This window comes from Xenopus laevis, chromosome 4S (genome assembly GCF_017654675.1).
Source record: "Xenopus laevis strain J_2021 chromosome 4S, Xenopus_laevis_v10.1, whole genome shotgun sequence".
Taxonomy (NCBI): domain Eukaryota; kingdom Metazoa; phylum Chordata; class Amphibia; order Anura; family Pipidae; genus Xenopus; species Xenopus laevis.
Window position 1 is genome coordinate 11,637,662 of NC_054378.1, and position 12,641 is coordinate 11,650,302.

Sequence of the window (12,641 nt, forward strand, 5' to 3'; positions counted from 1 at the left end):
AATTGACCCCCAGTGTGTGCTGTGCATTCACTCACCTCTGATCCCAGAAATGAAAGTGAGAAATCCGTTATTTAACTGTCAGTTAGTCGTGCGGCCAAATGCCAGGATGTACTTCTGTGTATTTATCCTGAGTTGTCTGTAGTCTGCCTGTTTCCCCAGTCCTCCCATAATGATATTTTCTATTAGAATATACACAAAAGCCAGGCTAATATCCCAGGCACTAGCCAGTGTCACACTCAAATAATCATTTCCTTCATTTCTGCCATTATTTCCCTTAATGCCCCCGTGTATCAATGCTCCGCTCACCTCTGATCCCAGAAAATAAAAAAGTGAGTTTACAGCCAATCACGTTATATGTTTATATCCTGATAGTGATTGGCTGCAAGTTCAGCACATGTTTAAATGCTGCTTAGATAAGTGGGACCCCAGTAAGGAGATGTGGGGGTTCAGCCCTATGGAAACCTCCCATGAGCCTCTATGGATAGAAGATAATTACCTGCCCTGGGATGTTGCACCAGTTGCTGAGGGAGTCCCATTCTACCATCTTTAATGCTGGCATCAATATTCTCTCCCAGTGTGCGTTTGACAGTGACGGACCCACAGTAGCCATTATGCTGCTCTTTCATACATCTCCCTTTCTGATTGAAGGTCTCAAGCGATGTCCCACCTCTACCAAAGGTTCCCATCCTTCTTGTACCTCTGTCCTACCGAGAGGTAAAGTCATCACACCATTGGAGAGCACGTCTGAGTCACTGGGAAATTGGGGTTACAGTAAAAAAGGAACATTTATATAAATGATCATCTTTGATTCCTATCATACAGACCAACTGCAGGAAGCTTATTCTTTCTATCAGTCCCAAGTTCACCACAAATAACCCGTTTTTATTAAGAAGAAAATGTGGTGGATTTTTCCCATATTGTGTATTATTTTCATTGGCTTATTTGAACCTTGAATCTAAAATGCTATCTTTTTTATACCTGGTTGCTAGGCTCAGTCCCCCTGGCAGCCTGAAAGCAGCTGTATTATAAAGCTTGATGTGACGGCTTATTCTTATATTATAACGTTTTACAGATTCGATTACTCTGTGTGAAAAACTGGTCATTTTGATGGGTGCCCTGAGCTTTAAAATGGCCATAACATGGAAATATAAAAATATATAGATCTTTCTATGTACAGGCAGCTTGAAGGGGTTGTTGACCTTTGAGTTCATAATTAGGGGCAGATTTATCAAGGGTCGAAGTAAAAATTAGAATTTCAAGCTATTTTTGACTATTTCAAATTTGATTAGTGATGGGTGAAATTCTCTCATTTCGCTTCGAGAATTTCCCGCAAAACCCAGCAAAAGTCCATCACTAAATTTGACTATTCAAATATCGAAATTTATCATGTACTGTCTCTTTAAAACTTCGACTTTGACCATTCGCCATCTAAATCCTGGCGAATTGCTGTTTTAGCCTATAGGGGACCTCCTTGAACCTATTTGGAGTCATTTGGTGGAAGTAGATCAAATACGATCTTACTTCGATTCAAACGATTCAAATACAGCCTATTCACCCACAGAAAAAAAACTCTTTTTAAACAAATTTTGACTGGTCTTTTTTTCTTCGAATTTCAAGTTATGGGAGTTCAAAAAAAACTCCCATTACTTCGAAATTCGACCCTTGATAAATCTGCCCCTTAATGTTTACATGAATATCTAGTAGACTTAAGGTATGAAGATCCAAATTATGGAAACATCCGTTATCTGGAAAACCCCAGGTCCCGAGCATTCTGGATAAAGGATCCTATACTGTACTTCCCAGTCTGCTTTATAAAGCCAGTCCCCCTACCCTTTGCAATCCAAAGAGCATCATGCCCCCATCTAGGATCCTATTAGCCAAGTATCTCCTGCACCCACTGGGCATGTCCAGTATTGTAGACTTTCCAAAAGTGGGATCTGGAGATACTTGGCTAATTGGATGCAACATGGCAGCATGGCGATCTTTGATAATATACCTCAGGTGGGTGCAATTTTTATGGAAGTTGTGCACCCACTTGGGTCACATGTTTAGCACTTTAAATCACTAGGAAACACCTAATATATTGGTGGATTTCAGTCCTATAAGGGATTTAATTACCTATCCAGGGATGTTGGCATCTCCCTCATATTGACCTTTTCTGCTTCCTTGTCTTTTGCCTTGGCCTGAATAGTCTCTCTCAGGTTGTAGTTACCACAGCCCCACAGAAGATGTTTTACCGCTGTGTAATTGATCTCACTTTTTTTTCTTGGAGGGCTCCAGCCATGAGATTGTGCACCAGTGCCCAAGATTCCTGTCTTCTTCATACCTTCACCTTCCAAAAGAAAACATAGTACTTTAGATACCAATGTATAACTCCAGCTTTGGGTGTTTCTAATGTAGGGAATCTGTGCAAAACCATTGCCTTTATCCCTGTAAGGGCAGAAGCCCAGATCCTATGTCTGTGTGCTGTAAGCTGTTACCTAGCAACCAGCTATTCAGTGATCTCAGTGCAACAGGAAGTGACACAGCAGCTAATGAGTGGCTGGCAGGAAAAGGAAGTCACAGAGACTGGCAAAATAAGAGAGCCTGGTATAGAGAGCCGCATGGTGGACAGAGGGGGAAGCAAGAGAGCTGCTGGTGGGCCCAGAGAGCCAAGAGGCTGCACCAAAAGTATTCATTTGGATCGGGCTGGCACAGAGAAGCCACATACTGTACCTGGAGAGACAGAGAGTGTGAAAGGAATCCAGACTGGAGGAACAACAGCAGGAGATTCCTATCTGAGCATCCAAAGGGGCTGCTAGTCGCACTGTATGTCTGACTGTGCTGGACTCGCCTGAAGAGAGATCTAAAGTATCCAAAGAGGATTTGTGAGTATCCTGGTTAAAGGGACAGTACCCAAAAGAGGCGCTGAAGAATAAAGAGATTGTTTGTAGGACTTTGCCTTTTCTTAGTTAGGTAGACAGCTTTGCGCTAGCAAGTTAGTTAGTGAGGCTGAACTAGTTGGCCATTTATTTTAGATAAACTGTTATTCAGTTTAACCAATAGTGTGTGTGTTATTACTGTATTCCTAGTGGGGCCACCCGTAGGTGCATTCCTGCACTGCGCTAGTAAGTACCAGGTACCCAGTCTCTCCCAATACCCAAGTGGCTCAGCTTTGTTCCGTGTCATCAGGTAAGCACCCCACGTGGAGTGTACCACCGACAAAGGGGTGTCGAAAGGGTTACACTTACTACACAGACAAACTATTAATTTGTACTTGCAACAAACTTTTATCCCATTTATATGTAGAAGCTGCCATATCGTTTGTCAGACAACATCTTTAGCAAAGAGCTGGTCCTCACAGATTCGGGTGATCCACTGTAGGTTATAATTTCTAAATGGTAAAAAAAAATAACACATGAACATTAAAAAGCTTTTCACAGCCTTTACTTCCTCTTTAATTAGACAACAGAAGCAGAAACACCATTGCTGTTTTGGAGAGAATACTTGCTCATTAACTTACAGCTGAGGTGCAGTTTAAAGGGAATGGGTCAAAGAAGAGAGAGAGAGAGAATGAGAGGGAATGGGTCAAGGAAGAGAGAGAGAGAGAGAATGGGTCAAGGAAGAGAGAGAGAATGAGAGGGAATGGGTCAAGGAAGAGAGAGAGAGAGAGAGAGAGAGGGAATGAGTCAAGGAAGAGAGAGAGAATGACAGGGAATGGGTCAAGGAAGAGAGAGAGCATGAGAGGGAATGGGTCAAGGAAGAGAGAGAGAACGAGAGGGAATGGGTCAAGGAAGAGAGGGAATGAGTCAAGGAAGAGAGAGAGAGAGAGAATGGGTCAACTAAGACAGAGAGAATGAGAGGGAATGGGTCAAGGAAGAGAGAGAATGAGAGGGAATGGGCCAAGGAAGAGAGAGAATGAGAGGGAATGGGTCAAGGAAGAGAGAGAGAGAATGAGAGGGAATGGGTCAAGGAAGCAAGAGAGAGACTGAGAGGGAATGGGTTAAGGAAGAGAGAGGGAATGGGTCAAGGAAGAAAGAGAGAATGAGAGGGAATTGGTCAAGGAAGAGAGAGAGAATGAGAGGGAATGGGTCAAGGAAGAGAGAGAGAATGAGAGGGAATGGGTCAAGGAAGCAAGAAAGAGACTGAGAGGGAATGGGTCAAGGAAGAGAGAGAATGAGAGGGAATGGGTCAAGGGAGAGAGAGAGAGAGAATGAGAGGGAATGGGCCAAAGAAGAGAGAGAGAGAATGAGAGGGAATGGGTCAAGGAAGAGAGAGAGCATGGGTCAAGGAAGAGAGGGAATGAGTCAAGGAAGAGAGAGAGAGAGAGAGAGAATGGGTCAACTAAGACAGAGAGAATGAGAGGGAATGGGTCAAGGAAGAGAAAGAATGAGAGGGAATGGGCCAAGGAAGAGAGAGAATGAGAGGGAATGGGTCAAGGAAGAGAGAGAGAGAATGAGAGGGAATGGGTCAAGGAAGCAAGAGAGAGACTGAGAGGGAATGGGTTAAGGAAGAGAGAGGGAATGGGTCAAGGAAGAAAGAGAGAATGAGAGGGAATTGGTCAAGGAAGAGAGAGAGAATGAGAGGGAATGGGTCAAGGAAGAGAGAGAGAATGAGAGGGAATGGGTCAAGGAAGAGAGAGAATGAGAGGGAATGGGTCAAGGAAGCAAGAAAGAGACTGAGAGGGAATGGGTCAAGGAAGAGAGAGAATAAGAGGGAATGGGTCAAGGAAGAGAGTGAAATTTTAAAAAATCAATAGTTTTTTACAGTTACTGCATCTCACACATTATCATCATTGAGAGTGTAATAATTTTGGGAACCCAATTTGCCACCTTCTGTGGGGCTCACCTGTTGGCACAGGGCAAAGCTGAGCCTCACAGCATGGAGACTGGCCGTGAATCCCATTTAAGGCAACTCCATTGGCGGCCAGCAAGTGGTGCTCCTCCAGCAGTCTCATGGGATCGGTGGAATTCAAGAAATAAAGGTCAAATTTACCTGACACGACTCTGCTTCAAAGATTCTTCTCCAGTAAGAGTCTGCCAGTGGCATAGGTAAATATCCCTGCGCCCCACAGCAAAGATATTTTTCACTCGTACTGTATATACTCAGGTCCGGACTGAGAATTTAAATAGTCCCTGGCATTTCAGGTATACAAAGGCCCAATCAGCCCACACTTAGGCCCAAACAGCCCACTAAATACTGACTGTCTATGGCACCTTATAGCAGCCCCTCTGGCATTTGTCAGAACCCACAGGTTGCCAGTCCGGGCCTGTATATACTGGAACGACTCCCACTGGACTCTGTATGCTTTCTGGGCCACCCAGCGGTTGCAGTTTTTGCTTCCTCTATAACCGAGGTCCTCTTTAAAACATGTCACTCTGTCTTCCAAATTCCAAAAATTAATATAACTCTGGGTCCCCTCCCAGTGTCTCTTAATCATCTCTGCTGCCCTGCTAAGGGGAAAATTCCAAGGGCAGACAAGAAACCCTCACCCTTTGCCTCCCCCAATAGATGATTACAGACATCATTTAGATTTACCCCCCACTTCCAGCATTTTTTATGAAACTGCCATTTTAAAACCCTATAACCAGTGGTCCCCACAGCACATCTCCCAACATTTTTGAAATAAAAAGAGGGACAAAAAAGTTGCAGCGTGCAGTGTGGTGATTTTTTGACCACGCCCATTTTGTGGCTACGCTATTTAATTAGCATGTTCATTTTCCAAAATTTGGCAGGTTATGAAAGTTCGAACATATTTCTGTGGTTTTTTTTCAGCTATTACAGTTTTGCTAATGAAGGTAAATTGCCCTTTAGGGTAAGGGCACACGGGGAGATTTATTTCCCGGCGACTAATCGCCTCTTCTTCTGTGCGACAGTCCACCCAAACTGCCATCCAGCCGGTGATAATGAAAAATCGCCTGCGTGATGGCACTCGCGGTGCTTCATTTTCTGAATGTTGCCTGAAGTTGCCTCACAAGTAGGGTTGCCACCTTTTTAAAAAAAATTTACCGGCCACTGGTGGGAGTGGGAACTAAAGATGCGGGCCGTGACGCAAAAAGGGGCGGAGCCATGGGGGTCGTGCCGCAAATCTCCCAAGATTAATTATTTGCTTATCTCTAAATTGTTACAAAAGTATCTTTTTTTGCAGCTGTGGCTGTTCTGGACTCTCTGCCAAAAGCCAATTAAGTTAGAAACTTTGTTTTTCTGGCTGTGCAGTGCAGAGAAATAGGGACTTACCAGTACAAACGAGGGACTGGGGATTGAGCTGTCAAAAGAGGGACTGACCCTCTTAAAACGGGACAGTTGGGAGATATGCCCACAGCAAAATAATCAGACCTGTATATGTAGCAAAACAAAGGCCCGGGTGTAGGGCGGCAAAATATTAGCAGCTTCTTTCCTGGGAGCACAGCTCCGTAGTGCTCCGTTTGCGCAGAGGGGAGTATAGGACCGCGCAGCCTTGGGGCGCCCACCCACTAAATCCGGGCTGAAAATAAACTCTCAAGAGGTTGTCCTGTTTTACCAAAAGTCTGCCGCCCAATACAGTTTCTGGGTATGCCGACTGTAATTATTTCCATAACTGAATCCCAGATCCCAAATTACCCTGCAGATAAAAGAACAGGCGAGAACTGGGGGGTCTGTTCACACGAGTCTTTTATTATTTCAGAAGTATTGGTTTATAACAATGGAATCCATAATCTAATAAGCAAAGACAGAGCTTATACCCCATTCCTGCACTGCCCTGTTATCTACTCAACATATCTGTACCCAACACACGGCAGATTATCTCAAAAGGAAGTGAGTAAAATGTGACTGTGACAGCAAACAGAACACTGATCCCTTCCTGACTGCTGTTCTAGACCTGTTATGTTCTAGACCTGTTCTAGATGCAGCAACTCTAGGCAAAAGAAAGCCTTGGTGGGGAGCAGCTAGAAGTGAAATAACCTGAAGCATGACACAGAGAGCAAAGTGCCATTTTTTGTACTTTGCATTGTGGGAGTTACACCCATAGATTATTCTTTCTAGAATGGAGCACAACATCTTTCTTCTATTTAATTAATACATTAGGGGTGGGCAGTAGTGATATGCGGGCGCGAAAACCTGTGGGACCCAGGGGTCGGGCAGGTTCGGGCCCACCGGGTTTTTTCCCAGGGTCAGACCAGTCCGACCCTGCCTGCACAAAATCTTCGGGTCATGGGCAGGTCTGGGTTGAGTTCTTCCCCTTGCTCTCCCTGCCCGCCCCTTTCGTGATGTGTCTGTGGGGGGGGGGAGAAGTGGGTCTATAAATAGAGGGGGGAATGGTGGGCCCGGCCAGGTGCCAATTGGGAGGGGGTGGGTTAGGGTCAAAAAATTCTCAACTCAGGCATGGAGCAATACATCAGTGTTCCCTTGAATGACCATTAGCTCTTCTTAGACACTATTTTGCACCCTATGACGCTCTTGCAACAGTCTCTAAACCACAAACAGAATTGGAATACAGAAAAAATTGCCTTAGGTCAGTGATCTCCAACCAGTAGCTCGTGAGCAACATGTTGCAGGTGCTTGTTTTTGAATTCTGGGCTTGGAAGCAAGTTTTCATTGCATATAAACTAAATATACTGGCAAGTAGAGTCTCCTGTAGGCTGCCAGTCCACATAGGGGCCACCAAATGGCCAATCAAAGCCCTTATTTGGCACTGCAAGGAACTTTTTCATGCTTGTGTTGCTCCCCCACTCTTTTCTATGTTGCTAACGGGCAAGAAAGGTTGGGGACCCCTGCCTTAGGTTGTGCAGTCATTTCAATTTCACTACAGACTTAAACTTTTTCCGGCAGTCCTATTTTCTCTGTGTTCTGCATAGTGTTTATTTGGAGTGGGGCTTCCTCCTAGTCAGGCTGGAACCCACTCCATCTGGCACTTTGGAGAGCAGAGAGAAGTCTGGTTGCAGGCAAAGGTATTACAATTTTAGTGAGCTTATAAACACATTAAATCAGGGCCACCATCAGGGGGCACAGGGGGTACATTAGTGCCGAGCCCCGGCCTAAAGGGGGGTTCAGTTGTGCTGCACTTTTCCAATTAACCTGGCCCCCTTTGACAGTGCCGAACCGACGAAGTCCCAAAGAACCGAAGCCACGAACGGAGCTGAAGTCACGAAAAGACCCGAAGCCACAATTGGAGCCGAAGCCACGAAAAGATCCGAAGTTCAAGTCCTGAAGCCCAGAAAAGACCCAAAAGCACAAAAGGAGCCTAAGGTAATTTCCACTGAACACCAATGTTGTTTTAAATTATTTTATTAAACCCCTGGCCACCAATGTAATATTTTAATACTATAGGCCCCTGGACCCCAATGGGGGTTTTTTTTAAATATTCTATGGGGCCCCTGACCACCAATGGGGGGCCCTGGCACAATTTTTTTTTTATTTATTTATATGGGGGGGGGCCCTGGTCACCAATGATTTTTTTTAACTTGTAGGGGGGCCCTGACCACCAATGTTTATTTTTTAACTTTTATTTGAGACCCTGGACACCAAATTTTTTTTAACTTATAACGGGGGCCTGCCCACCAATGGCTTTTTATAACTTGTGCATGGAGGGGGTTTACCCTGTTTGTGTGGCCTTTTACTGTGGTGTGGGAGGGATCTGGGGTGGGTCGGGGACCAGGGGGCCCAGAAATTTTTGTTGTACGGGGCCCTGTGATTTCTGATGGCGGCCCTGCATTAAAAACCAATCAAGTTTGGGGAAATCCTATATCAATCCAATGGTGCCATTACTTTAGTATCACTTAGCACTAGCAATATCATTTTATATTTTGAATTAAAAATGTGTGTGTGTGTATATATATATATATATATATATATATATATATATATACATATACATATATATATACATACACACACACACACACAGTTTTAAAAATCCAATTCCTTGCACTTTCCTATTAGATTCAATCTCTGACTAGTTAAACAAATAGATTTGTTTGATTGATTGTATGTAGGAAGACAAAAGAGAATAAACAGTGAGTTATTTGGGACCTTCCGTGGAACACAGATCTTTACAGCATTGCCTTGTTCAGCCGTTTAAGGTTCAGAGCTGTCACTGTCAGGCACAACGTGGTCCTGGGATTGGGTTCTGCTGTGGAAACTGTACACCAGACAAAATCCAAACTCCGGATCTACTGATGTGGTGGAGACCTCAATGGTAACAGAAGAGCCCTCTGACCAGACAGTCCCTGGTACCATCTCATCCGTGGGGAACCGAACTGCAATGAAACGGCCAATGGAATTCACAGCACAGTACAAAAGCAAACCAATCATAGGTGAACCTATATGTAAGTGTCCATCCATTGCTTGTGATCCATGTAATGCAACACTGACTGCCTATTGGCACAACTACAAAAGGATCCCTGACATTAATGTTAAGTCAAAGGATGGGCTAAGTTACAGGGCTCCTGTAAGCATATATAGGTACAGTCACTATGGGGCAGATTTATCAAGGGTCGAAGTGAATTCGAGGGAATTTTCAAAGTAAAAAAAGTAATTTTTTGGATACTTCGACCATCGAATAGGATACTACGACTTCGAGCCAAAGTAAAATTGTTTGAATATTCGACCATTCATCATCGAAGTACTGTCTCTTTAAAAAACCTTCAACTTCAATACTTCGCCAAATTAAACCTGCCGAAGTGCTATGTTAGCCTATGGGGACCTTCTAGAGCATTTTTCTAAGTTAAAAGTAAAAGTCAAAGTAAAATCGTTCGATCGATCGCTGAAATCCTTCGAATCGTTCAATCGAACGATTTTACTTTGACCGCAGGATACCCAAATTTGATGAAAAATACTTCGACTTTGATCGAATGGTCGAATTTCGAAGTATTTTTAACTTTGAAATTCGACCCCCAAGTTTATGTCATTTTATTGTATACTTGCAGTTCTGCACCCTGTTATGTTCCCAGCACTGTGCCTACTATTAATAACAGAGCCCAGCCAGCTTAAGGCACAGGACTGCTTTACTAATGCCAAGGTACTGCAGCCTTTTGCAGACAATGATATGGTCCTTTACCTTTAAAGGGATACTGTCATGGGAAAAATGTTTTTTTTTTTTTCAAAATGCATCAGTTAATAGTGCTGTTCCAGCAGAATTCTGCACTGAATTTTTTTCTCAAAAGCACAAACAGATTTTTTTTATATTTAATTTTGAAATCTGGCACGGGGCTAGACATTTTGTCAGTTTCCCAGCTGCACCCAGTCATGTGACGTGTGCTCTGATAAACTTCAGTCAATCTTGATATCATCCCCCCCCAGCAGCCCAACAACAGAACAATGGGAAGGTAACCAGATAGCAGCTCCCTAACACAAGATAACAGCTGCCTGGTAGATCTAAGAACAACACTCAAAAGTAAAATCCATATCCCTCTGCGACACATTCAGTTACATTGAGTAGGAGATACAACAGGCTGCCAGAAAGCAGTTCCATCCTAAAGTGCTGGCTCTTTCTGAAAGCACATGACCAGGCAAAATGACCTGAGATGCACCTACACACCAATATTACAACTAAAAAAATACACTTGCTGGTTCAGGAATGAAATTTTATATTGTAGAGTGAATTATTTGCAGTGTAAACAGTGTCATTTAGAAATAAAAACTACATATTTTTTTTTTTATTGCCATTTTTCTTTTAACTCTTTCCTACTTTCCAATGGGGGTCACTGACCCCATCTAAAAACAACGGCTCTAGAAAGCTACAAATATATTGTTATTGCTACTTTTTTTATTACTAATCTTTTTATTTAGCTTCATTCATATTCATACACCTATTCCTGTTCTAAGCAATGCATGGTTGCTAGGGTAATTTGGACCTCCAGATGCTGAAATTGCCAACTGGAATGCTGCTGAATAAAAACCTATAAAAGTCAACAAATCCCAAATAATAAAAAATGAAAACCAATTGCTAATTGTCTCAGAATATCACTCTCTACATCATACTAAACGTTATCGTGAACAACCCCTTTAACTTCAGCTCCTAGCCTGAATCTGCCAGTCACCTACGCAGGATTTAGGGCCCAGGTAGACATGTGCTGACCAAGGATACACATGACATCACCGTAGGATAACTCAACAAAATAGGTAAGGGTGGTGTTCAGATGCTTGACATGTCTGAGGTCAGTGGGGGTTATTTACCAATCAGAAGTAAAGTACCGCTGAACTGACAGTCTAATCCATTAATGTCCAAGGTTTACTTCTAATATCTAAGTCATTAAAGGGATAGTGTCATGGAAAAACATGTTTCTTTAAAAATGCATCAGTTAATAGTGCTGCTCCAGCAGAATTCTGCACTGAAATCCATTTTTCAAAAGAGCAAACTTTTTTTATATTTAATTTTGAAATCTGACATGGGGGCTAGACATATTGTCAGTTTCCCAGCTGACCCCAGTCACATGACTTGTGCTCTGATAAACTTCAGTCACTTTACTGCTGCTCTGCAAGTTGGAGTGATATCACCCTCCTCCCTTACCCCCCAGAAATCTATCAGAACAATGGGAAGGTAACCCGATAACAGCTCCCTGGTAGATATAAAAACAGCACTCAATAGTAAAATCCAGGTCCCATTGCAACACATTCAGTTACATTGAGTAGGAGAAACAACAGCCTGCCAGAAAGCAGTTCCATAGTGCAGCACTGGCTCTTTCTGAAAACACATGACCAGGCAAAATGGCCTGAAATGGCGCCTACACACCAATATTACAACTAAAAAAAATACACTTGCTGGTTCAGGAATGAAATTTTATATGGTAGAGTGAATTATTCGCAGTGTAAATTTAGGAATAATAACTACACCATAAAAATCATGACAGAATCCCTTTAATGTCTAAGGCTGTACTATTTGGCAGGGCTGTGTGACCCCTGCCCATTCTCAGCACAGGTTAATTATCTGTTGGGAATAAAAGTATTATGATTTTACTTTATTTCCCTTTCTATCTCATAGACAATCTGCAGTAGAGCCAGGAACTACTGGGGCAGAGGTGCCAGTAGAGTCAAAACTGCTGATGTCTCTGTATCATCCCCCTACCCCTGCCCAAATCATTTTGGGCAGGGGTATGGGGCCAGTTTTACTGCAGCACACAATTTCTCTTGCCCACATCATCAACCAGAAACAGGGCAGACAATTCTAAGGGAGTCAAGCCTACTCTGGTTCCTATTTCTGCTAAATCCCATGGGCCTATCATGTAGATATGTGAGCCTATGTTTTGCCCCTTCATATGTAAATAATGCATACTGTGTCGGTATTACGGAAACACGGTCGAAATTCTACCTTTTAAGGTCTTGTTCTTGGAGATTCCTTCATAGATGATGAGAGAATTACAGCACTTTCCATTCTCCGCAGACATGTGCACTTGCTTCATGACTAATTTTATTATTTGGAACTTTGGGGCAATAATTCTCCACTGGCAACTGAAGGACAATGAAAGATTTTGTTATTTAATAGCTTTATGTCAGATCCTAGATTCACACAGTTACAGCGTGAAGCCATAGCTAAGTCAATAGCACCAAACACTTGTCTGTATTTACTGTACTCCGGCTTCATGTCTCACACTCCTTTACAACCACATTCACCGTTTCGTTCCACTCTTTCACTTCACTTTTTGCTAATTAAGGCAGACTGGCTGCAGTGGGTATAACATGAATTT

At 43.1% G+C, this 12,641-nt stretch overlaps 1 protein-coding gene and 2 long non-coding RNA genes across 3 annotated transcripts in view; 1 reads left to right on the forward strand and 2 right to left on the reverse strand.

Moving 5' to 3' along the window:
• Nucleotides 1–2,497, reverse strand: LOC121393173. The gene is made up of 3 exons (XR_005960794.1): nucleotides 2,119–2,497; nucleotides 497–752; nucleotides 1–179 (listed from the first exon to the last, which is right to left on the reverse strand). It is a non-coding gene; the product is annotated as an uncharacterized LOC121393173 (long non-coding RNA).
• A 325-nt stretch (nucleotides 2,498–2,822) lies between these two features.
• Nucleotides 2,823–9,079, forward strand: LOC121393178. Its single transcript, XR_005960799.1, has 3 exons — nucleotides 2,823–2,867; nucleotides 8,052–8,205; nucleotides 8,952–9,079. It is a non-coding gene; the product is annotated as an uncharacterized LOC121393178 (long non-coding RNA).
• The window catches only part of ovch2.S (ovochymase 2 (gene/pseudogene) S homeolog), a 115,145-nt gene continuing 110,881 nt past the window's right edge, over nucleotides 8,378–12,641 (reverse strand). Inside the window, 4 exon segments of the mRNA NM_001088427.1 lie at nucleotides 8,378–9,133; nucleotides 9,136–9,146; nucleotides 9,148–9,215; nucleotides 12,266–12,405. Of these exon segments, the coding sequence (NP_001081896.1) occupies nucleotides 9,034–9,133; nucleotides 9,136–9,146; nucleotides 9,148–9,215; nucleotides 12,266–12,405 (319 nt within the window). The 3' untranslated portion in view covers nucleotides 8,378–9,033.